General features: G+C 38.3%; 2 protein-coding genes and 1 non-coding gene across 7 annotated transcripts; 1 reads left to right on the top strand and 2 right to left on the bottom strand.

Annotated features, from left to right (window-relative positions):
- Positions 1-138: 138 nt before the first annotated feature.
- LOC139992551 (cyclin-dependent kinase-like 4) lies at positions 139-9,818 on the bottom strand. Of its 5 annotated transcripts, XM_072013486.1 has the most exons (7): positions 9,683-9,814; positions 9,457-9,613; positions 4,494-4,683; positions 1,577-1,924; positions 958-1,224; positions 689-847; positions 140-471 (listed from the first exon to the last, which is right to left on the bottom strand). In XM_072013486.1, the coding sequence occupies exons 2-7, from the start codon at positions 9,522-9,524 to the stop codon at positions 322-324; spliced, it is 1,182 nt and encodes a 393-aa protein (XP_071869587.1). In that variant the 5' UTR covers positions 9,525-9,613; positions 9,683-9,814; the 3' UTR covers positions 140-321. The 5 variants fall into 5 exon arrangements, with proteins under 5 accessions (XP_071869584.1, XP_071869587.1, XP_071869585.1 ...); XM_072013483.1 differs by lacking the exons at positions 9,457-9,613; positions 9,683-9,814 and adding an exon at positions 5,660-5,934 and having other exon boundaries at positions 139-471; XM_072013484.1 differs by having other exon boundaries at positions 9,457-9,818.
- An 11,824-nt stretch (positions 9,819-21,642) lies between these two features.
- On the bottom strand, positions 21,643-24,940 carry LOC141445850 (uncharacterized). Its single transcript, XM_074111960.1, has 2 exons — positions 24,815-24,940; positions 21,643-23,432 (listed from the first exon to the last, which is right to left on the bottom strand). Exon 2 carries the CDS (start codon positions 23,414-23,416, stop codon positions 22,955-22,957), a length of 462 nt encoding a protein of 153 aa, XP_073968061.1. The 5' UTR covers positions 23,417-23,432; positions 24,815-24,940; the 3' UTR covers positions 21,643-22,954.
- An 862-nt stretch (positions 24,941-25,802) lies between these two features.
- LOC139992602 (U6atac minor spliceosomal RNA) lies at positions 25,803-25,907 on the top strand. Its single transcript, XR_011801160.1, has one exon. It is a non-coding gene; the product is annotated as a U6atac minor spliceosomal RNA (small nuclear RNA).
- The last annotated feature ends 308 nt before the right edge of the window (positions 25,908-26,215 follow it).

Below are 26,215 nucleotides of genomic sequence, written 5' to 3'. Positions count from 1 at the left end.
TTGTAATTAACTTTCAAGAAGAACAATCTATTAATATATATGTACCTTATAAATAGTATAGAATAATATCATTTTATACAAAATTTTATTTTAATATGTATATATAATATAGATACAATATATATATATATATATATATGTTATGGAAATCATACTATTTAAACAAAATCTCTTCAGAAGTTATAAACACAAACGTGCAAAACAAAAATAAAATTTATTAACAATCATTAATTGATATAATGAAAATCTATAAAGTTTAAGTAAATAGACAAATAAATATATATGTATATGTGTATAAGTATATTACAATCACAGAGGAGCTTAATTACAGCCTTTAATCATAGGCAGATGATCGAAGTCCTGCTGCTGATGATGCATGGAGGAGCTTCTCGGCCAATTTTCATTTTGACTATGTACTGAAGCACCAGGCTTAGGAAGTTGGGGTAATACCATTTGACTGTAATTACTATTCTAAAATACAATAGATATACAATAGGTAAGGGTATCTTTGTTACTTATTTTGTATGCAATATATTATCTTGTTGTATATTTTAGTATTTGATATAAATTTTGTAGTAAGAAAAATGTCATGTATCTTTTCTATCTGGTTCATTATTCATTGTATTTTTGTTACTATAAAATATATAAATATATATATTTATAATATAATATAAATATATGTACATACTCGTGATCGATCTCGATATTTTTTAAGCTTATCGAATTCTTCCATTTCAACTTCAGGCATTTTGAAATGAAAATTCTCAAAATAAGAATGTTGTAGAAGTTGTTCACAAGACCATCTTTCGTCAGGATCTTTGTTCAAACATTTCTCAAGAAAGTCAAGCTGTTAGATGAAATGAATGGAATCAATTAAATCTTCCTATGATCAATTTACTAAAACTTTTTTTATTTAAACCGTTTATTTAAGATAAAGAAAGCAATGTAAAAATTCACCTGTAGAATTGTATTGCCTCTATTAGGTAGAGCAGTTTCGAGGGGCATGAGGGTTTGAGGAGTCGGTAAAGTGATACCAGCGAAAAATTCATTTTGCTGAAAAATAGCTATGTGTCTCGGTAATAAGTCACCAATAGTCCTTCGAATTAAATACAATTGATCCACGTCTGATTTTCCTGGCCATAACGCTTCTCCACGTATTAATTCTGCGAAAACACAACCAATTGCCCATACATCGACTGGTGTACCATATTGAGTATCTCCTACCTGTTGAAGAACACGTTCTCTTAGTAATTAAAAATAATTTAATTATTATAATACAAGTCAATAAAATCTAGAAGTACGAAAAAGATTCAAGCAGAATACGAATAAATATCATTAGTGAAATAATTAATAAAATACATTATTTAAACGAATCAAAAAAATATATAATTTTTTTATTAGTATGCTGGATTAATATCTATATTAATTTTATTTTTTGTTTTAACCAATTTATCATTAATGTCACGCACAAGATTTCAACGGTTAGAGATAATGAATTATTAATAACAAGTGCATATAGAATGGAGTCTTAAAAGATTAATGGAAAGAAATGATTATATTATGTAAAAAAAATTACCAGCAGTTCAGGCGCTCTGTACCATCTAGTTGCGACGTATTCTGTGTAATTTTCACCAGGACTGAGCATTCGTGCGAAACCAAAATCACACAATTTCACTACGCCATCGGCTGTAATTAAAATATTTTCCGGTTTTACATCCCTGTGAACGCAACCTAGTCGATGACAATACGCGATGCCTTGAAGAATTTGCCATGTAAGCTGCTTCGTGGTGATTTCTGGACACCCGCTCGGATATCTCTCCATCTCGTTCAGTAGCGTGTACTCGCAGTATTCGAAGACTAGGTGCAATTTCCGTTTCCGTCTGAAGACCTCCAGAAGATTGACCAAATTCGGATGTTTCAGATTCTAGTAATCAAATTACCTTTATAATCAAAGCGTTTTTTAAATATACTGCATGTAATACAATGAGTTTGGGTATCTCAAGGATTAAACAACCAACAGTTCAACTTTTTTTGATACAGCAGTATGAAAGTGACACATAAAAGAAAGTTTAAGATTGATACATTATGAATTACAATAATTTTTATACTGAAAATTTGTTACTATATCGTAAGATAAAACTACGCGAATTAAGTATAAGATCGTTACTCAAGTGTTACGTTGATTCGAAATAACAGAAGTCGCGTAGGATATTCTTCGACGTTCGTCCGTGTTGACGATTGTAGAAAGAATGAATGAGAATAATCCTAAGTGTCGGAATCATGAAACCGTTAGGGCTCGCTAGCCCATAATACAGGAAGGGAGAGGGCTTCATTTATGTTATCTTCAAGTGTTCGCCTTCTCGTCTTAAAAAGTTTCGCCAAAGACGACGAAGGCCCGGCGACTGTTCCAGACATTTGAGTTTTACGTTTTCTTACAACATTGATAACATTCATCTATTCTGCACTATATGTATATTATATTTAGGTACATAATTATTTAGAAACCTGCCGCCATTTTTTATTTCGATGAGTTTTTAATATATTGTTGGGAGCATGATTCTAAACAACTTTTTCCTATGCAGTGCTAGTTTCCGAGATATTCGCAAGAAACAATTGGTACCACTACAGTGAATTCTGTCTATACAAATGCGTCCGTAGCAATGTATGCGTTAGCATTGGTCGATGGCCGCCTCGTAGCGCGCTGTAAATTTAATTAATTACCGTTGCGAATATCTTTTCATATCGTAATATGAAGAATTTAATTAATTATTTTTCGATACTCTATATTCTATTCACAAAATCATTTTGTCGTCGGAACAGATTTTTGAAAAAATTTCTTACAGTATCGCATCACATGTAATTGTGAATGATTATTTAGATTTGTAAAGTATGGAATAAAAATAAACAGATCAATGGGTGATGGATATAAAGAGATTGCCAAGCGACGAACGTGTCAGCCTTACTTATGACTGTATCATAGATACATTTACAGAGCAGAATTCATTGTAGTACTGACAGTGTTTTCAGTTTTCTGCAAATATCTCGAAAATTAGAAGAGTCTGACGGTAATATGCAAAGAAAGAAGTTATTTAAAATTTTGATTTCTATAACATATTAAAAAATCATGTAAATCTAAGATGGTGTCAGTTTCGTAAATAGTTACCTTCTTATAATATATAAGCTTTCTTTCATCACACCGACTTTGATAATTTCTGAATATGTGTAGAAATCAACATTATGAGCAATTTTTTCCATATATATAACTATCGCTCAACTTTAGTTTCCGAGATATTCGCAAAAAATTGTTGGCAATGTAGGCACCATACACAATAAATATTGCCAATAATTGTGCGTTCCTAGTGTATACGTTAGTATTGGCGTTAGTATGCTTATCTTTTTTTTTTTCTGTAGTTTATATAGATCTTGAATATATCAAAAAATTATCGAAATCAGAAATTTTTCGCTTTGGTTTGTTATTGCGGACAGCGTTTGCGATTAAAAGTCGTGTGGAAAAGAAATCATTAACATCATGCCCCGTATTTGCTGTACGGACGAAAGAAGATATCCTTGAGGCGAAATGTCAGAACAGAGTGGACGCTCGTTTGAATGCGCATATGTTTGGAAGAGAACTCTGATTATTTCGATAAGGCTAGGTCATCGAGAGCAGAACACGCTAAGATATTGACCGCCACGGTATTGACCGTTGGCCACTTCTTGCAGTCGACGTCGACGGTGAATTTATATTGCTACGTTGCTGTGCAAGATCGCGAATTTTTCTTCCACGAGCTGATCGATATTTTTAAAATATTCTAAGAAATGTCAAACATCTATATTTTAATTAAGACTAATAATACTTTCGAGAATTTCTCCATATTTGTTGAACGAAGTTTCCTTAATTCGAGACTAGCCACTGCGAGCTTTAGTACCTTCAGCTTGTAAGGGGTCGTTCACTTGAAGGTATATGCATACATATGTATATACGTAAAGCGCTAGAACCATGTTGGAAGAAGAGAGAAGTAAAGAAAGACATGGGACTTATTTTCAGATAGTCTGATCCTATCCTTGTGATATCCAACAGTTCTTTCTTCTCCACCCTTTCTTTTTTGTATACAAGTATGTATATAAACATAGGAAAGAAATCCCTTTTTATCTTGTTAAATATTGAAACTGTTGTTCTACTCTGTGATATTATATGATCTCCGTCTTCTTTCAATTTAAGTCATTTTATCATCTCAAACACAGTATATACGTATCAGATTGATAAATAAAATATCTAAATTTTTCGGGTGGAGATAATATTTATGATAAAGATTACGATGATACAGAAATTTTGAAATGATCATGCTTGTTCTGCTATATCGCTACCATGTGACTTATGTAGTATGATTTGACAATAGGTTTTGCAGTAACAATAAGTCAAACGATAGTGACTATATCGTATAGGTGGCCTAAGAATTTTACACATTACTGTATTTTCAAGCATAACGACTGACCTTAAGGAGCCTTATTTCACGTAGTGCGATTTTGCGTATAAGAGGATCATCTTCAGTTTGTTGGAACTTTTTAACAGCTACCAATTTTCCAGTTTGCCGATCTCTACACTGGAAGACTACACCGTAGCTACCCTCGCCAAGACGCGCCAGTCGTTCGTATCGGTCCATCGCCTTGCTTGGCGCGCGTGACCTATAAAAAAAAATATTTATTTTTTATAAGTAATAATTACAATTGGTCACGAGATACGGCCATATACGTACATAGCCCAATGAGACATCGTATTTAAATATTAATAAGGAAATAATGTTGACATTGAAAGATAAGGGTGTATATATATGTACTTGCTGATTGTACGCATATTTCTTTATATCATATTTATTTATTTATCCTTTTTTAATGTTTCACCGTTTCACAGTGTTGTGTTTCGATTATTTAATTACGTGAAATTTGAAATTTATATTTCGATGCGATCATTATTGAAAGAATTATGGAATAGCGAGAAATCGCGAAACACCGATATTTTTTACTAGTAGTTCTATATCGAAGTATGTGACACAGTTATGAGTACGATGCGGATGTTATCTTCTGAGACACGCGTGTTCCCATTGAAGTGCATTGACAATCGCGATTCATGAAATACATTTCTCATATCATTTATTGGATGAACAGCGTAGCATGTAGTTACATACGTAACTCTTGATTCTAGAACGTATACGTACACTAACGATTAGAAATGAAAATGATTCTTAAGTTGTTAATTAATGTTGATTATAATCTTGTTAATGTTTGAAATGAAGCAAAAGAAGACTTTTGAAAAAGATAAGTTACTTTCTTACTTTGCCACTGTATTCAAATATGGCCAAATGAGGAGCTTGAAGGATAAGTAATAAATACAAACGTATTTAATTTGGGAAAACTTCTACGATATCTTCTAAGTAAATTATGTTTTATTTTTTGTACTTATATATATTTTTTTGGGAACAGCTTCACTTTTCCACGGATAAATGAGGAAAATATAGTTTTGTATGCAAATGCAATTGATTCGAAATAAGTGAAAGTGTCCCCTATCTGAGTATTAAGGTATGTGCAACTTATACAGCTTATATAACTTATAACAACAGCGGATAAAACGAAAGTTTCTAGTGAATTTTGGGCTCGTACATACTTTTTATACTTGGCAAGACATGGCAAAGAGGTGAACTGTTGCGCAAAGAGCATGCTAGCACTGTAAAGGCTGCGGACCAGACTGTATTCTCGCCAATGACCAAGGGTCAAGCTCCCCTGTTTCGCTTTATTCGAATCGGAAATCAGAGCGCAGGCGCCCTTGAATCGTGTAATACAGACCAGCTTGTGTAAAAATGTCATGTCTCCCGAATATTCATATGAAAAATGTGTTATTTTGTATAGTGAACAAATGTACAAACAAATTTGTTTTTTATTTAATACTCCACAATGTTTAGTTTTCGATATATTTCTCTCATTTACGCGACTAATTTAGTTATTCTTTTGTAAAACGTATTTATATTGTTAGTTTTTTATTTATCTTCATATTTCTCTAATTTTACATGTGTAGTGAGTCACAGAAGTATTCGTATTCTTATAATTATTGAATTTAGATAACTAATATTTTTTTAACAATAAACACTTTGCATTGTTTATCGATGGGAATATATATGTAATAATTAAGCTTTTGATCGATATATCGTTTATTGAAAAACAGCAATTTGTTATGATATAAACTTTAAACATCAAATGAAATTGTAATTGCAGGGGTACGAATACTTCTGTGACTCACTTTATGTATATATTATAAATCGCATAAACTTTCAGTGAAAATGTTTCATTTTGGATCTGATATTTTTGTTTTTGATAAAGACTGAAAGGTTATGTAGAACATATGAGTTTCGTGAGTCCATTGGAAGCTTACCAAAGCGGCACACGCTGCCCATAGTTTGCAAATCTTAAATCGTTGACCATATCGAGACAAGTGGAAACAGTTCATCAGCATATTCGTGTCTTTTTAGCGTTACCAAAGTCAGTGGTTCCGGATATTCGATAATTTAGCTATCGTTAAACAGTTAAGACAGAATTAACTTTTAATCGGCAGAAAATGCATCGCTGCCATCAAAAAGGTTAATGGTGTTAATTAAAAACGTTTCAACTGCCCTGCAATAGTATCATATTGAATTGGCTAATTTCGTGAGTTATGAAAATCGAAAATCTATTAACTTCAGTTAATAAGGAACAACTTTCAGTTATCGTCCCTGGTAAGTAAGTGAATTGAAAAATGGTAAGAAATCTTTTAAAGAAACCTTCTTTATCGTTATAATTAAGAAAATGATGTCAACATAAATGATGTCACAAATATAGTCTGCTGAAGAATAATAAGGTTAATATCGTTACTGTTCTCATCAAATAAGTTGTGGGATACCGTTGAGTAAAAAGTAATAGAATTGATTTAGACCTTTTTCTGCGTCGCGTTGCGTTAAATTCATGCAACAATTGTAAATTTTATCTGCTCAAAGAATATTTATTATTATATAATTCTATTATTCATTATTTATTGCTACTATAATTATAATCACAATTATAATTATTATTACATTATATTTATTATAATTATATTATTTGTTATTATTATTGTAAATAGTATGTAAAGTAAAGTTCTACTTGTTACAAATGTCAGTCGTAATACGAATCCTATAACTATAACATTGACAAGAAGAAATTGATAAAACTCCGATTTTATTTTCATTAATAATATACGGTAGCTTTCTCCATTATGTTGCAAAAATGGTACGAATTGTTTGATAATACAACCTTTATTATTAAAGTATTATTATTAAAATTAATATGAGACACATATTCTTATGCAGAAAGTTTCAGCAATAAGAATTGCTTGATTTAGATTGTTGTAAGAAACAAAATCTCGTATCATATGAAATATATATATAATATTCTTATACATAAAATTGCGAAAACCAAAATTTCCTAATTTATATTGTTCTGTCATTTAGAATATTCGTTATCGTGCAACGTTTCTTTTGCAATTTATTCATATTTATTTGAACAATTATTTTATACGTACAAAAGTCCCAGAATGGAGTTCATAGGATTTTGATGTTGAAACACCTTTATTGTTGAACATGCCGAGCGCTACTGAACCCGCTGAAAGACTACTTTACGTTACTGTTGACTTCTTGATTATTGATAATCGATATTAAGTTGCCATATTGTCCATGTTTAAATGACGACCATGAACCAAGGTGGATTGTTTTTAGCGTAGAAACGAAGTGACACAAATTATGCAACTTTGCATCGAATTTAGTGGATTTAATAAGACTAGTTGGAAATCATATTTGAATAAAATAAACAGTTTAATTACAACATAGGATAATTGGAAATTTTAGATATGGATACGTCATTTTTTCTCTAGAACTCTGACAATAAGTTTAATCTAGTAAAGATTATATTATGAATGCGCTAAGAAGGATATGAATTACACAATGATGAAATATTTAGTGGCACTCGCATATATTGTAAGTTTATGGCAGAAAATGTAGAACTATCATATGAAATATTTATTTTTCGATTGGATTATCTTAATATCTATAGACATAACTATATTAGCGAGAACTACATAGAACCTAAAAACTCACTAGATTTTGAAAAGATGTGTCAAAATAAAATACTTTTTTCTATCTCATTACTTTATTACTATGTAGATATTTATAAAATTGTGTCGAAAATTATTTTCAAGAAATTTTATGTTATTCTTGCATTTATGACAAGGTATTGAACGTATAAAACCAGCTGAATGTACATAATACTATCCGAAAGGTGGTATAATATTACTAAAGTATTACGAAGTTTAACATTACAGAAGTAGTTTAAAATTTAATATATCTTAATATTTAATGTAATAATATCCTACAATAATTTTGTACACTATTTTTGTCATTTAATTTTTACGTCATCTTTGTATTACTATTCTTATTATCTGTAGTCGTAATATTTGACACGTTAAAGCAGTATCTTTAAAGTAATGAAACTTCACCCTTTGACATTTTAATAAACTGTTCGACGAACTACAACATTGTGTAGAAATTATTGTTTTGCGCTAAGAAAATTATTCTACATTAGGACTAGTGTTAAAATTTTGTTGATACATCAACTGTATTTAATGGCTATTTACAACGTCTAATGTATACAATGTGTCTTACGTGTTTAAACTACATAACAAATATCGATCGATTCAATTCAATGTCAAAGTTAAGTGTTCTGAAAAGAGTAGATCTTCAGATTGTGGTCATGGTATTCTTTACTTATATTTTTCTACCATTCTTTGTTTCAAAAAACGTAAAATTATTTGTAAACAATAAATTTGCAAACAGTAAATGTGAAGTTAAGCAAAATAAACAGAAAGAAATTCTATTTTCAAATAAAACTGAAATTGGTCATAAACTAAATAAAATAGAAAAATGTCACAAAAATACTATCATGTCATATGCATATTAAAATTCGAAAAGACGCCACGAATATATTCACAGATATTCAGATTACGAAAAATAATATATTGGGTTGGCAACTAAGTGATTGCGGATTTTGTTATTACCATCTAATGACAATGTCATTAATAATACGACTACTGATAAGAATAACTAAATAAAACAACATAGCATTTCTCATAATTCTCTAATATTATATTATATCTAATATTTTATTGTCAATAAAAATTAAAATGCTATAAATAGAAATTAAATAAAGAAAGGATTTTATTCAATTATTAACAAATTCTCTACCTGAGAAATCATCATCGTCACCGTAAAGTGATAGATTATCAGATTCAAAGCTATTCCGCAAAGAAGACAAAAATTATTAATATCGTGCAAAATTTTATGGATACTAAATGTGAAAGGTTGAACAAAGGAAAGATTCGTAAAAAAATAGTCACGTGTTTACCTCCTTGGTAGCAGAGGTAGTGTGCTACCTAAAAGCCAAAGCTTTCTATCTTGGAGCCATTTGTCCATGCGAAGGCTTCTCACAGAAATTTCGTCTGTTTGATGAAATATCCAAAATGCATCGTTGAGAACCTCAGTCTGACTCTTCTTGACCGCATCTGAGGTGTCGGCATTATCGATAAAAATACTGTGCGGTGTATTAGTTGTATTATTACTGACAGCGGTACCTTTCACCAGTGAATCCAACCGATTAAATGTTCGACCATTTGTTTAACTACGTCACTGAGACTGATCAATAATCCGTACGAGTTGCTAGCATTAACTAAGGACAGAATAGTCGTGGCATTAAATGAGACTTCATGTCTCTTCTGTTCTGTTGGTTCTGAAATACCAACGATCATATAAAAAGATCTCGATGTTCATATACCCAAATCTAGGGAAATTCATTCCGAAATTGAGTCGTGAAAAATCAACGTGGAAGACAAGAAGGTTCTTGTTCTACGCATGCGTGACATAATATGAATGTCTCAGACAGAGACAGAGATACTCTACTCATCTCTATCCACCTCGCAAGAATGCTGACTTTGTTGATCTTTCATGTGAATTTTGTCACGAGTAGACACGATTCAATTTTCGGACGGTTTTCCCTAGCAAGTGTCGAGGCCTGTTTATATAATCATGAAAATACCGAACTGAAAAAAGTTAGAGAGTTTCTTACGCCATCTATAATTCGCTACGGCAATCATAGAAATTAGTACATTCAACTTAATCCTCGATAGTAATGCAGCCAATATAGTATGCATATGTAGCTATAGAAGCTACATTCGTTAAACTCGAAAAACTTGAAAAAAAGTCTGTCACTCTCCTATGAAAACTGTTGGCAGCGATAGACTCCAACTTGATGTAAATGGATACACACTATTGTTATTTTTTGAAGTATTCTTTATTCTCTAATTATCAAAAATGCAAGAAGATATTTCACATGAAAGTTGTTTCATTTAATGGGGAAACGTAATACAATATTAGAGCGAGCTTGTAAAAAAGCTATTTCCTTTCTGATTTCGATCTAATCGATCGTCGTTGGCCGGATTCCTACGACACCCACGCGGTTAGCGTGAACGCGAGCGCGCGGAGATCGAGAACGCGGATGCGTATGGAGGCTGAGTCTCCTCTACCAATCGCTCCAGTCGTGCCAATTGCGTTTCTTGGTCTACGTCTTCCGTGTAGTACCGGCTAAATGTTCGAGGAAGAATCATGTTCCCTCCTCCAGCTTGCAATGGGCGGACCGCGAGGTACTGGCCCGCTCATTTTCTTCTTTTTTCTTTTCCTTCTTCCTTCGCACTCCGCACTGCACGAGATCACGAACATTCTACACCCATAATGTATAGAGAGGGAACTTCTGTAGTTCTATCGAACGGCTGAAGATCAGAAGGAGCCGTATGCGGTTTCCGGTTCGACACTTTTGAATTACCATCTGAATCTGTGTATACCATCAATTTGTAACTATTAAATTAACGATTTATTTTATCTAATATTAATTAAATTCTTCAAATGATATTTTTATTTCTATTTTATTTTTAATCATCATTTATAATTTTACTTTTTAATTTCAAACGCAGTACTTTCTTTTTTATTGAACTACTTGATATAAAATCAGTATTAATTCAAATTTAATTATTGAATGCTTATGGATAGAGTTCGATTCTTCATATCCGTCCAAAGTGAAGGAATCAAACCGTGATCATGAATTTGAGGAAGCAAATGCAATCAAATCAAATGTAACGACACCTTGTCATTCTATTGTGCATGCTATAATTGGCAAGTCGCATGATATTGTTTCTTCGGTGATGAGTCGAATGTTGAAATTATAATTATTTGATCTCAGATACGAGCTTCGCTGACACGATTCACATTCGTGTACTCTCAAATAACTAACAACATTCAATATATTTTTATCGAAAGATATTGGAAAGATATCTCGTGTATAAACCTGATAGAACCATTTAAAAATTTTATTTTTGCCTTAACGAATTTGAATTTATCGTCATAATTTGTAATATTCCCTGCTTTGGCAAACATAATTAATAAACATAATTAATAAAATTATTTAAGATTATTAATTTAATTTCTCATTTACTGTATACTATTCCCTTTAACAAATTAGATATTAAATTATAAATAATAATGAGGTGTAATGTCGCGTATGATGGATATATTAGAACTCGGAATTGAAATGCCAATTGCCTGTTTAGTTCGATACTACATAGTTATATGGCTCCCGAAGTACAAGAAACGAGGTTGGAACCAGTCGAACCTGAGCTTCGTACAATCAGAGAGGGACATTTCCTCTTTGCTGCGATGTATGTACAATGTATATACAGTGTATACAATACAATGTAATATATGCAATATTCTAGTATAAGAAATTATTATTTTAGTAGTGGATGAGATAATAAAAATATAATTTGGAATAGTACCTAGATTATCACTTGATGAATTTATGGGACGAACATTGAAATATACATATACTAAATAATTTTTATTATATCATTCGTTGGAAATAGCCTCTTTTTATCTCTGTAGGGATACAGTAAGTGATGAAATTGTATTGTGCTTGTACAATTTGAAACGAAAAATAAAATGAATTATAACTAAATAATACTTGAAATAAACAACTTGTTATTCATACGAGCGAAATAATCTTAATAATTACAGCATTTTTATTACAGGAATTGAATCTTTAATCTAATTCTTCAATATTCTTCAACATAGTTACAATTGTGCTGATTTATTTATAACAACTAAATAATTTTAACAATTGTAATATTTTATTTCATGCTCATACCGTCTGAACGAGTATCAAAAGTTTTGTTGCTGGTCGGTGAAGGGTCAAGTTGGACTTTTTATATGTATGAATGTGTAAAAGGTAACCATCACTCGGTAGAAGTGACGATGGAAGACGGAATATATAACCTATGTAGAAGCGTCATTGCGCGTCTTGCGTGAATTTTTGGCTTTGTAGATGGCCGGTGGAGGGTCAGATAGGGCTTTTCAGCTGTAAACTGCAATTATAACGTAGGTAGAAGTTGACATCAAAAACGGAGTAAAAGGAACGTTCGTTTGACAGGATATCTCAGATAGAAGTGGATATACGTAAAATCTGATATATCACTTAATCGCTATAAACGATTGCATTTCACGATATTCTGCACATGTCTCAGGTGAATGATCGATGAGCACACCATTTGGCGTCAAAAACGGAGTAAAGGGCGAGTTTGTTAGTCAGGATGTCACAGACATGAGCAGACGTATGTGAAATCGAGAATTACAATATTACTCTACTATTTACTCTAATTGTTAATTCGTCCAGTCGCAGGGAGACAGTCGCGTTATAGCGCGTCAACGGGAGTCATAAATTCCCGCTACGATTGCACGAATCGACACCACGAATAGGGCGATCCCCTTATTTCTTGTGGGAGAATAAAGGGTGATTGGGTTGGAATATAACTGGACTTCACAGTTATATAATATATGTATATTTATTTGCACTGGATTACAATAGTTAACGTGAACCGAACGTGTTTGAATTCGTCGTGTCGGAAAGCGTTGTGATGGACCCGAAGGTTGTTCGATTTGATAGAGCAGCGAGAACTTGACTGAGTTATGTTAGAACTTGACGGCCCAATGAGTGTTAGAACCGTAGACTTGACTGCCCGAGGGGTGTTAGAACAGTGAACTTGACTGCCCGAGGGATATTAGAACAGTGATTGACCCGTCTCGTACTATTTAGGAAGAAAGCTCGATGTGGGTGTATCCTTGTTGAACTAAGAACTCGGATTCGTAGTTCACACTTTTCGGTAGAAAAGTGAGGGTAACGATCCGCGATGTTCATTGGTTCTAGCCAATGTCAAGAAACAAAATACAAGGAGAAAGTCTCCTGCATTTGTGGCTCCTGGGTGCCCTTGTACCTGGGGAAAATTTCGCTGGGCACATCTGCTTTCTCCGTAATGAGTGAGAGCGTGCAATAAACCTAAGGACCCTTTTAAGGGACCACTCATAAACCGAAGATGTTCAAAAGAATGCAACTTTATGGATAACAGATGTGGGCTATGGTGGTTCCTTGGGTTTATTGCGGGTCAGTGTGACGATGTGCAGGCCTCGGCGGCCTGACCATGAGGGACGTCGCAGGTACCGACTCACGCGACGTAACACTAATATTATTCTAAATGATTTCATTCCACGACGCTCTATCCATGTCTAAGATAAGAGACTAATGTGCGCTGCATTCGATGTCAAGAACGGCGTATAACGCCCGTTTTGTTGTCAGGATACCATAGACTGATGATGGAGGTATGTGAAATCGAAGATTACAATGAACTACTCTAAATGGTTGCAATTCAGAACGCTCTGTTCATAGCTAAACTAACCGTCAAATTTGTGCTGCATCCGGCGTCAAAGAGGCGAGTTTGATCGGCAACATACCCTAGACAGTTGTGGATACATGTAAAATCGAGAATTAAAATGAACTATTGTAAATAATTGCATGCCACATCGCTCTCTTCATACTTAAGGTCAGAGACAAATGTGCTATGCATTTGCTGTCATAAATGTAGTACAACGCGCTTTTTCTTCTCAGTATTGCACAAATAGGAGTGAAAATACGTAAAATCTTATATTACAGTAACAAGTTCTATAAGATTGCGCTTCACGATGTCCTGCGTAAAATAAGAAAAAGATCATGTGTGCGCAGTATTAAGGACACATAAATGGCATAAAATGCGCGTTTATTTGATACGGTATCAGGAACGAAAATTCGTATCGCTTGTCTGAATGAAACATTTTAAAAGATTGTATTTCGTGGAAATTGCATTCGATGTCAAAATTCGAGTAAAACACACATTTATTTGTCAAGATATCTCAAACAGGGGCGGAGGTACATTATATCGCACATTTCAATGAGTTATTATAAAGAATTGTATTTCACGAAGTGTTGCACACAGCTAACTAAAAGGACTTATGTACTGTGCATGAGGTATGAAAAATGGTGTGAAACGTGTGCTTATTTGTTATGGTTTCTCAAAGAGTACCAGAAATACGCTGATTTCAATGATACTCCTATTTCAATGAAAAATTTTTAATGATTGCACTTTACGATTTCTTGCGTATAAAAAAGGATAAGGACTAATGTGCGCTAATTTTGGCGTCATAAATAGGGCAATACTCACGTCTATAGGGTTATTCACTTAACTCGGAAATCGCTCTGGCGAGATTGCATGAGAATGGCAACATTGTAACATGTATGCTTGCTGTTACAGTCAAACGTTGCACGCCATATATGAGCTGTTGCTAGGCGAGAATACAGAACGATTTGATAGTCGCAGAAAGATGTTAAATTCAATGTCACAATAAGGAATAAATTGATCACTGAGAAAGACAACCTCGTGTTTTCGCCCGACGATTTTATTTATGGTATTTATGGTGGCAGCGAATACCGTATCAAGATTGTTATCGAAATAGAGACATTAAAATTAAATTTAAATTTTGAGTCGAATTCCAAATTAATAAATAATTGAATGATAACGATCCCAGAGACCAGATCATGATACCACATTTTCGCCACGAAAATATATAAAAACGCGAAATTAAAGACACATTATGGATTTGAGTAAACATTACGCATAGCTAAGTAAACGGGACACTTTGCGTTAGATTACGCTTTAAAAGCCGTATAAAAGAAACGTTTATTAGCCACGATGGTCCAAAAAATTACGAAAATAGGTAAAATCGCTTATTTCGATGCAACATTTCAGAAGAATTGATTTCCAGAAGTTCGTCGCATGATTATGAAGAAGGACAGTGTCCTTCTGTTTTTTTATTATATAATTTGTATTTTAGGATTTGTTCAGCTGGACACTCGGAAAATTTTTCTAGCTTTATTACTAAATAACATGTGGATAGCTATCCCTAGTGAGTTCGAGTTTGTCTATTTTATTTCTTTAGTGAGGTCAGTGGGGTGTTTTCTCTTTTAGTCCTCTTTTTATGAGAGTTTTGTTCACTTCAGTAGCCAGCTGGTTTGAGTATGTTGCCGTTCTTTCCTTGTACTTTTCTGCGTACCTGCCGATTTTTTTTTTTTTGACCGTTGGTATTTTTAAGTCTTTGTGTATATCCTCGTTTCTAACATACCATGGGGCGTTGACTATTGTTCTCAATATCTTGGATTGTAGCGACTCTAGTTTATTTATATGACTCATTACTGCTGTCACCCATAGTGATATTCCGTACGTCCAAATTGGTTTTATTATCGTTGTTTTTTCGACCAGTCGCGGGGAGACACGATTGCGAGGAAGCGCGTCAACGGGAGTCGTAAATTCCTGTTACGATTAGGATAATTGACGCCACGAACAGATCAATCCCCTTATTTCTGTTAGGATAACAGGGGTGGTTGAGTTGGTATAACACTGTTGTTAGCAGGTTATAATATATATATTTCCAACAACTTTCTACAGAAGACATTTACGCCGTTGCGTAAGGTATAAGTGAAGTAGACGAATGATTGATGGATGACAACCCGGTAGAGAAACGTTGACTGTTCTCAGATTGGAGAATCAGTGCAGATCAGTGCATGTTGACTGATCTATAGGCGGAGATCGAGTCTAGAGTTGTGGTGACTGTTCTGTAGTCGATGAACCAGTCTAGAGGTGTCGACTGTACTGATGTCGCAGATCCAGTCCAGAGATATCGACTGATCAGTAGTTGTAGATCCAATGAAGTCCAGTGACGATGTTGTCGCAAAGGAAATCTCTTGTTCGATGGTAATCGCCCCACCACTGATCGCTTGCGGGTGAAATCCCGGGAAATATGGGAAAACCCAGGTTTCCCCTATTTTTACCTGATCGAGCAATAATCATAAGAAACTTCCTGGGTCGAAGCTGTTTTATGCCAATTGACGGACTTAACGGTATAATCAAACTGCTTAGGTTTATGGCAGTTCCTTAGGATTACTGCGACTCGCTAATTATATGTGCATAATTGATGGACGCCTCAACCGTAGAGAGTCACCGGACGTAACAATCGTTTTGTAAATTTTTAGTTTATTTTCCATACTGAATTTAGAGTTTCGACTAGTTAGCCAGTACATCGGTCTTCTTTTTATCCGTATTTTATCTATAATCGATTTAGTATGTTGCTTCCATGTAAGTTGTGTGTCTAAGTGGATTCAACTTGCCTTGTTTGTGTTATGAGCGTGCTATTCAATTGGATATTTGGTTTTGGATAAGTGGTTTTCGTTTTCGTAGTGTAAATGTAATATGGTTGCATTTACTGTGGTTTGCTTTCATTTGTTTATTTTGTAGCCACTTTTCTATTTGTTCCGGGAAATGCTTTTTGATTGTTTGTAAGAGGCTTTCATGATTCACTTTGTCAAATGCTTTCTCAACGCCCATGAAGAGAGCTGTACAGTATTGTTTCTTTTCTTTTGCTAGTAAAATTTCGTTGACGACCTGCGCATTTGCTCTATTGTGGAGAGTTTGTTTCTGAATCCAAATTGGTAATCTGGTATTAATTTTTCTTCCTCTATTGTTGGTTTTAGGCAATCGTATATTATTTTCTCTAGTATTTTGGAAAACACAGAAAGTAGTGATATTGGTGTGTAAGATGCAGTTTGGTGTGAGTCTTTGGCTTAGGTAACATTATGATCTGTGCTAGCTTCCACAGATTAGGAAAGTATTGAATTCTTAAAATTGCATTGAATATTATTGTTACTAAACGTATTGCTTTTGGGGGAAGGTTTTCCAAGATTTTACTATTGATTAGGTTGATTCCTGGTGCTTTATTGTTTTTTGTTTTTTTGATTATGATTCTAATTTCTTATGTTGTTGTATTAGGTATGGTGTAGTGCTTGTTAGTTGGGGTACCAGTATTTTGCGCATCTTCGTCTGAATGACATTTGGTTTTACTGTTGTTAATATTATATGGAGTAAATGTGTTACAAAGGTGATTGGAAAATTCTGCAGCTTGCTCTTCGTTGCTTCTGACTCATGTGTTGTCTGCTTTTCTGATTGCTGGGATTAGTTTTATTGGCTTCTTTATTTTGTTCGTGACTTTCCATAGAGAGTAGTTGGCATTCTCGTGCGCAGAGAGTGTCTCTTTGAATTTTGAGAATTCGTTATTATTATAATCTTTTATTTTACTTTTTATTTCTTTTACAAGTTTGTTTAGATGTTTTTTGTTTTCACGTGTTCTACGTTTTTTGCCATTTTGCTTTCGCTTTCCTTTTTTCTCTGATTTTGTCATGGAATTATTTTTGTTTGCCTGTTGTTTGGTTCATAAATAGTAGTTGCTCATGCTGTTTCTTGTATAATTTCTGTCAATGTTGTTACTGCCTGTTCGATATGTTCGAGTGTTTTGCTCTCGATTAGTTCTTTAAATGTTTGCCATTCGGTGCTTTTATTGCAAAGTGTCTTTGGATTGCTATAAAGTATTGGTTCGCTTGTTTATTCTATTATTATCGGTATATGATCGGCTCAAGACTGGGTGTTATTTATAATTTATTTGCGGTTCGTCCTTTTATAACTGCAAAAGCAAGCAAGTCAGGAAGTTTGTTTAGATCTGTCGGCCAGTATGTTGGTCTTCCTGTAGATAATATGTTGAGATTACTACTTCCAATATATTTTTCTAGTATTTTACCTCGGGGTGTGTTAATTCTTGAGCCGTGTGCTTTGCATTGAAGTCTCCTATGGCGATGTATTTGTTACCTAAGGATTGAAAATACTGTTCCCATTTTTGTAATGTCGTTCTTGCAGAGCAGTGTCGGACTCTTACCGACTAAAACTCCACGATGGCCTGCCTACGCGTATGATAAGAATGCTCCGTGGTCTCGGTCTTTGCGAATTACTACCCATTCCCCGCGACGTCTTGATCGAGCCGATCCTAATGTATTGGCACCAGTGGAGGCCATTGCCCCTGGCGCTAACTCTGGGTTGCCTGAACACCATCCCCCTCCATCGCGTTATCCTACAGGGGTGAGAGTTTCTCTTTCTCTCCCTTTCTGCCCGCTCCTTTACGAGCGTAACTCGCTCGCAGAAGAGGCGGACAGCCTCGTATTTTTGCGGCTCGCTCAGCATCGCTTTTGCGATCGCCGAGGAGGTCAATCTCTCGCCTATAACGAGACGCAAGGCGTAGCGGGCCAGTTCCCACACCGGATAAGTTTTCAGTGTGTGCTGCACTGTGTCCCAGCCCTCCCAGCAGTGGTGGCAGATGTCCGTCGTCTTGCGTCCGATTTTCATCAGGTATTCGCCGAACACGCCGTGTCCTGTGAGCACCTGTGTCATCCTGAAGGACAGCGGGAGACCGCGTCGGCTCCTCCATGCCTCCCAACTTGGGAGGACGGTCTCGACGCTTCGATGTGCGCCTCCCTCGTTGATCAGCTGAGACCGCCACTGGTCCCACGCATCCTCCTCGGCAGTTCCTAGGTCGTCTGGGGCCGCCTGCTCGTCCGAGTCCTCTTCCGGGTCCAGTGCTCTCATGTGGGTGTATCTCCTTTTGAGCACCAACGCCCGAAGCTCCCACGGTGGAGATGCGGCCAGAACGGTCGCCGACGCGTAGGACACCGTTCGGTATCCCCTGCCGATTCTGATGGCGGCTACCCTGTGCAACCTCCTGAGGAGCAGGATGCTGCGACGAATCGCTATCAGATCGTCCGCCCATACCAGGACCCGATACATCAATCAGGACCGAACGACGCCCTCGTATAGTCGGACCACGCACCACGACTCCCGCCCCGCCGATGTTCGGCAGCAGGCCGCATACCGCATTGGCCGCCGCCGACACCTTCGGAATCATGGAGTCGAAGTGCGGCTCGAACGTCCACTGGCTGTCGATGACGAGACCCAGGTGTTTCATCTGCAATCCCTTCCCGACGATTTCGCCCACCATGCTTATGCTCAGGCCGGGCGGAGGAGTCCCTCGCCTGTTCTTATCGTAGAACCAGATGGCCTCCGACTTCGCAGGGGAGACCCTCAGGCCCAGTCCGCGCACAGCACGTATCTCGCAGGCCGTTGCGACTTCGCCGATGCGTAACGTCACGTGCCACCCGCGACCTCCGACCAGGACCAGAGTGTCGACCGCGTAGCACACCATGGCCACGCCAGGAGGCAGCGGGCAGTGCAATACCTTGTAGTACGCAATGATCCACAGGATCGGTCCCAAAACGTAGCCCTGCAAAACGCCGCGCTCGACGGGTCGCGTTTCCTCTCCCTTCCTGCTGGCATAACATACCCACCTGTCGTCGAGGTAGGCGCGGATCAGCCGAATGAGGTAGCTGGGAACTTCGAAATGTTCTAGTGCTGCCATTATCCTGTCCCACGACATAGTGTTGAACGCGTTGACAATATCCAGAATAACCGCTAACTTCACGACATTTCGGGAAACCATTTTTTCCGTAAGTGCCCGTACGCGTTTGACCGCGTCGATCGTCGAACATCCCTTCCGGAAGCCGTACTGGCTTTCGTGCCAACCCGGCACCCGCCCCGACATGTGTCTTTCCAGACAGGCGGCGACTACTCTCTTGAGGAGCTTGCCGATCTTGTCCAGCATGCATATCGGCCGGTATGCCGACGGCGAAGTTGTATCATCAACCACATCTCAATCCACATCAGAGACCAGCCCGCGCTTCGGAACCGATGGGCTGATGACGGAAATAAAGATGTGGCGGCACTTGGTGACAATGTATATCGCCGAAGCGAGGTGCCTAATGAATTCTCAATATCCCAACGGTCCTTTTGCCCAATGTTCGAGAACGCCTAACAAACGCGTTGATAGTAGCGATATTGAGGGATGACAAAGAAAACGAATCGGATTCCGCCGAAAGTCAAGTAGTTGTAAGAGCTTCAGTCTTGAAAAGTCGCGGCTGGAGTTCAGAAGTGAATTATAGTTAGTGTAAACCAAGTGCTAAGAAATAAATTCTCTCTTCTTATTTCTTTATTTTTATCTTTTATTTTTCGTCTTCGATTTCTCTTTTTTATTTTACGTGACAAAGTCGTCGGTCGGCCCACTTTACGGAGCAAGATCAGCCTTGCCGTCCGCCATGCGCGGAGGTAGACTCCAGATCCGGCCGGAGATCCCGTCCGGGCCCGGCGCCACGTCGCGGGAGACTATTCTTCTGGTCGCCTCCCACAACTCTGTCTCCGTGACTTCCCAGTCATCTGTCCACACCACCGTCCAGGTTATTTCCTGCGGCTGTTCTGTCATGATGTTCTCTTACGGAGGAAGAGCGTCCAGATGATCTGCAGCAGCAGCAGCGCCGGTTCCATCTCCGTCGTTGCCAGGGGGCCCTTCGCGCGAAGTTTTCTTGTCACCGTACTGTATGGCCTTCCCCATGGGTCGGACTCGACTGCTTCAACCAGGTCAGACCAAGCATGGTCCTTCGCGACCTTGATCTTCTTTTGTAGCGAGCGCCGTAGCACGCGGTACGCTCGGTAGCGCAGGGAAATTTTTTCCTCGTCGCGTCGTCGTCTGCGGCGACTCCTCTGATACCGTCTTCGAACCTGGACACATCTCGTCCTCAGCTCCGCGATGTCGGAGGTCCATCAACATACGGCTCTGCTTCGCCCGGTGTCCAGCGTGATTCGCGGCATGGACGTATCGTATATTGCCGGCATGTCTCAGTGAACGTTCTTGGCCACTGTTGCGGGCGCTCGAAGCAAATCTTCGTCCCTTTCCTTGATCTTCCACCTTGGTGGCGGACGCGCGCGTCTTCCTTTCAGCGAGCCACGGCCATTACCCGCGGTCGCCGTTCCAGGTCCAAATGTGTCTTTCACCTCTAGGAATATGTAGAGGTGGTCCGAGAGCGTCTCAAGCCCTTCAGCCACTCTCCAGCCTGAGATCCGTCTGAATGCGTCAGGGTAGGCCCATGTAATGTCAACGACGGAGCACCCCTCCACGTCACGCAGGTGCTGACAGAGCCCCTGTTCTCCAACAGGAGTTCAAGTCCCGCGGCCCAATCTGACAGCACGCAGCCGTGCACGTTAGTCCTGGGGTTTCCTCATTCCGTGGAATGTGTGTTGAAATCTCTCAGGACGAGCACCTGCCGAGGAAGGTGCCTGACGCAGTCGACAACCCCGTCCAGGAATTCCTCGAACGCTGCACATCCGCTGTTGGGTGACACGTACAAGCACACCACCATCATTCCTGCTCACTCAACCGCGACGTATCTGTTACCGCGCTCCAGCGGGGCTCCGTGGGCGAATGCCCCTGGCGTTGATGTCCAGGTGATAGCAACCATTTCCCCCGTATCTCCGGCCTAGTCCGGAGCATCCAGAACTCTGTATGGTTCGGCCACCACCGCTATGGCGACCGCGTTCTCTCGGATTGTTTGGAAGAGCAGGTCTTGCGCCCTTCCTGACCGTTCCAGGTTGGCTTAGAGGATGCGCATGTTCTTAGTTACCTAAGGTGATTGCTTTCATGGCATCCTCCGCGCCAGCCTCCTTGTTCGCGGGCTTAGGGTCGGGGGTTCCCTGCGGCGGCGAGCCTTCTTTGTTGCCACTTGCGACCGCGGATCCGCGGGTGGTTCCCCTTGTTGCCTTCTTGGGGGGGGGGGGGGCGCAGCAAATCAGGCATTTCGGGTTCGCGGCCATGCATTCTTTAGCTTGCTGTCCCTAGCCTCCGCATCTGTAGCACAGGTGCCCCCTGTCCTCCTTGGAGGCGCATGTCCTCCTTATATACCCAATCTCCAGGCACCTCTGGCATTGCAAAGGTCTTCGCTCGATGAGCTTCCACTTTCGAAATTCGACTAACTATGCGATAAGTTAAAATTCCAAGCGCCTTATCACTTGTGACCGTCTGGATAGCATTCGTTCTCAGCCATCTGGGTGGCATTCGGTCACTCTACCCGTTCTCAGAAATATATGATAAGTACGACTAAAGCCTTCTCCCACTCCAACGAATAAAGAATATAAATACTCCCTTCAAAATTATCCAAGTCAGTCTGAATAAATCTGAACTAGCCTGAATATTAAAAAGTCTATCGTCGCAAACCGCAAATACTATTTAATTATTGTATAAATTGAGTGGACATAAAGAACTCGATCTCCTGTTTGGAAATCGACAATTTTTAAAATTTTATTTTAGTCAATTATTGAATTTATACTCGACTCCAGCATGGGTCAGTTTCCTCACTGCCCCGGGACCATTTCGAGCGAAGCGGATCTCTCCCAGTTGGACGTCCTCCGCTTTGCAACCACCCTCCTTCGCCAGGAATTTCCTAATAATTTCCACTAATTTCCTCCTTGGTGACCGAGATGTCTGTTCTGGTCACCCTTACTTCCGCGGCTCGGAAGGGTGTCGCCACGCGGACCTTGCTCAGATCTAGGATCTGTGTCAGCCGTGCTGCAAATACGGCAGCCTTCTCTCTCTTCTGGTCCTCGGAGACCTCCAGAACGACTCCTCCGGTCATAGTTTTACGCATTCTTACAGCCTTGATGCCGACCTCGGCCAGAGGGACATTATCCTTGGCCGCGACTAACACCTTCGCGTAGGATTTGTCCGACTTGTCCTTCAGTGTGATGGTCGCCGCCGATGTTCGCGGTATGTGTGGGAGATGCAGCTTGTCTCCCTCTCTTCGCACGCTCTCCGACCCTCACTCCAGGGCTTTCCTTGGGCTCTTCGCTCCTGCCTCTGGAGTTATCTTCGCCGGTTGTTTCTCCACCTTGCTCCTTCTTCTTTCTGTTTCTTCTTTCAACGGTCTGCCATTCCATGGCAGCCCCTTGTTCTTCCTTGATCGCTGGAGTGTTTGGAACTCCAGGCTCCACCCTTCTCGTGGTCATGTCCGAGACGACCTCCTTTTCTCTTCTTCTTTCGATGTTTTCGAGGCGTTCCTCCATCATCTGGATCAGCGAAGGACATAGCTCTTCCACCTTGCGTTCAATCGCGGCGAGATGCGCTGTTTCGCCGCTTTTCTCTGCCATGGAGCGCAAGGCTAACCTACGTAACACGAACGATTCTTTCAACCACGTCAGGGTCAAAGGTTACAACAGCTAACGGTAGTTTTATATGTTTACTATTCTCAATTATTGTATAAAGAAAACCCGAGTGAATATTTTAACGAAAGATTTTATTCGAGTAATAAATGTAGTTCAAGCCGAAATTATTAAAGAGGAGAATGTTACAATGATTAAAACTCTCACTTTGCTTATATATGTATTATCGATCGCACTACGGAAATATTGTTCTAAATAGTATACTGATTGAACTATGTCATTATAACTACTTGATGTTAACACTGAGTGAATCTCTTGACTGACTCTTTATTACTGATGTATGTTACCGGCTGACAATTAATAACTGCACATTCGGTAATGACTAAATGTAACTGATTTTATTGAGTTCTATAACCGACTGAATTTAACTGAATTTTATAACAGATTGATTTTAACTGAATTCTATAACCAACTGAATTTAACTAAATTTTATAACAGACTGATTTTAACTGAATTAAACTGACTCACTGACTATCCCTCTATAATTGAACTGTATAACTCATAAACTGACTAACGTTATCGCCTGCAATTAATAACTGAACTGAACCTACGTTTTAAGCGGCTACCCTTATTTATATTAAAATAATCATGAGATAATTGTCACGTGATTATTTATTCGATCGGCACGTAATTATCCTCGTGGATGCCGCAGTTTTTGTTTCTGTCGATGTCCTTTCCAAGAAGTTCTTGTTTTGCTGATATGGTTCTCTTGCAAGTGTTGTTCATGTCTTTTCCAAGAAGTTTTCCTTTTTGCTGGCACTTGACGTTGAAAGTATATAATTTTTAATGCCTGATATTCGGCATTAAAAATATGAGCGAAACCAGCTTTTAATTGTCAGGATACCCTAAGCGGGAGCGGAATAACTGCAAATTTCAATCCAATTCTTCAAAAGATTGCATTTTGCGCAGTTTTGGGCTTATTTCAATGAAGCTCTCAAAAAGATTGCGTGTACTTGTTAAAACTGACGTACGCAGCATCCGGCTTCAAAATGGAGTGAAACTAGCGTTTGGTTGTCAGGATATCTTAAACGGGAGCAGAATAACGATAAATTTTAACGAAATTACCAAAAAGATTGTATTTGACACAGTTGTGCACGTACTTGTTGTCACGTCTCGCGCTTCACATGAGCCGTAAGGTGGGACAGGAAAAGAATGCGTCGTAACTCGCAAATAATGCGAGCCATAATTCTGGGCAAAATGGAATTAGGAATAAAAGTTTAGGGAAATAAAACCACAACACGCTTAGATATTTTTATTTATAACCAAAATTAAAATAATATGATCAGGGAAATTTTCAAGAGGTTACATCTGATGGGACATACTCACAATGATCATATGACGAGCGAAACCCCTACTTGTCCGGAAAGGCGATGGCGCACGTGGGCATTGAAGACTTCTGCAGGAATTTCCTCGAACCACTCTAGTTAAATCTTCCTCGATTCCTTCTCTTCTTACGCTAGAATAACATACGAGGAGCTGGGTAACAACTAAAGTTTAACGAAGGTGTTACGTTTCGTGATCCTCTACATAAACCAGACTCTATATTACGGGCAAGATGGCAACCAGATATCTAAATATCCTTATCTCGGACCCGCAATAATCCTAAGTAATCATCATAAATTTTAACATTTTTTATAGTTAAGGCCCTTAAGGCCACACGAGTATCTTTTAATTTGAAGCATTCCTTAAGGTTATTGTCCATTTCGGGAAAATATGGCAAAGGGGGTTTTTCCCATGTACAGAGCGACCTTTAATTGGGGGTGGCCAGCACTCATGCTTACCCACCTGCCTTTTTATATAAATACTTAAGTCTTCAAAGTTTTTCAAAATGTATATTTAAACTGTTATAATCATTATATCAACAATATTCAGTGTTATAATCATTCAACCACCTCTACTATCTTAATCGAGATAGGGAACCGGCTGATTCGTGGCGTTGATTATTGTATCGTAACGAGAATTTACGACTCTCATTTTGCACTCTACCGCGAGCGCGTCTCTCCGCGAACAGTCGAACAAATATATAAATACAGGTGTTTGTCCATACTACAATGTGATGATAAAATTGGAAAGTAATGATAATTCAAATAGTAACACGTATTTAGAAATAATTAATACGAATTTTGCGTTATTAAATTTTATAAGAATTTAATATCTCTATAATTATTATAGCCAATGGCAGGTGCACTAGGTTAATAACCAAATGCACTGATTGCTGCATACATCATATGAATTATAAGCACGTGTGGAAATATTAAATCAAATAATAAACGAAACCGTGTTAGAATAGGGATATGTTAGCCTTTGAGCACATATGTAGTATGAAAGGAGAGACGTTTAGCACTCCTTTAGATCAGGATGGAACACATATAAATGGTAATACATTGTCGCCTTTCGGCGGCACTTACTAGATTTTATTAACCGGAGAGGCCTGAACTCAGGCGGGGATTTCCCTTTCAGACCTGGGGGAGGGGGGGAAGCTAGACGAGAGGTGTTAAATCGGCCCTCCCAAATTGGGAGATTTGGAGGGGCCGCGGAGGGCTTTCGATATCTTTCCGGACGACGTAAGTGCTCGCAGGACATGGAATATTCGGGGAATACCTGCAGAAAATCAGAAAAAAGGTGACGAACACCTGTCACCACTGTGGAGAGCGTGAGGACACGGCCCAGCACACGCTGGAGTTTTGTCCGACGTGGGAGGCCCCCCATCTTATTCTGCAACTAGCG

This window comes from Bombus fervidus, chromosome 11 (assembly GCF_041682495.2).
Source record: "Bombus fervidus isolate BK054 chromosome 11, iyBomFerv1, whole genome shotgun sequence".
Classification (NCBI taxonomy): Eukaryota; Metazoa; Arthropoda; class Insecta; order Hymenoptera; family Apidae; genus Bombus; species Bombus fervidus.
The sequence above is the reverse complement of the archived record's forward strand: the minus strand, read 5'-3'. Positions and strand labels throughout refer to the sequence as shown.

Bases quoted from the DNA above. Each gene is read 5' to 3' on its own strand.
- LOC139992551 (XM_072013483.1), bottom strand. From the start codon at position 5,859: ATGACATTTTTACACAAGCTGGTCTGTATTACACGATTCAAGGGCGCC. The intron at 1,225-1,576 runs GTAATTTTTTTT...GTTCTTCAACAG, and splicing joins ACAGAGCGCCTGAACTGCTG to GTAGGAGATACTCAATATGG. The intron at 848-957 runs GTGAATTTTTAC...TTCATCTAACAG, and splicing joins GAGGCAATACAATTCTACAG to CTTGACTTTCTTGAGAAATG.
- LOC141445850 (XM_074111960.1), bottom strand. From the start codon at position 23,416: ATGGCAGAGAAAAGCGGCGAAACAGCGCATCTCGCCGCGATTGAACGC.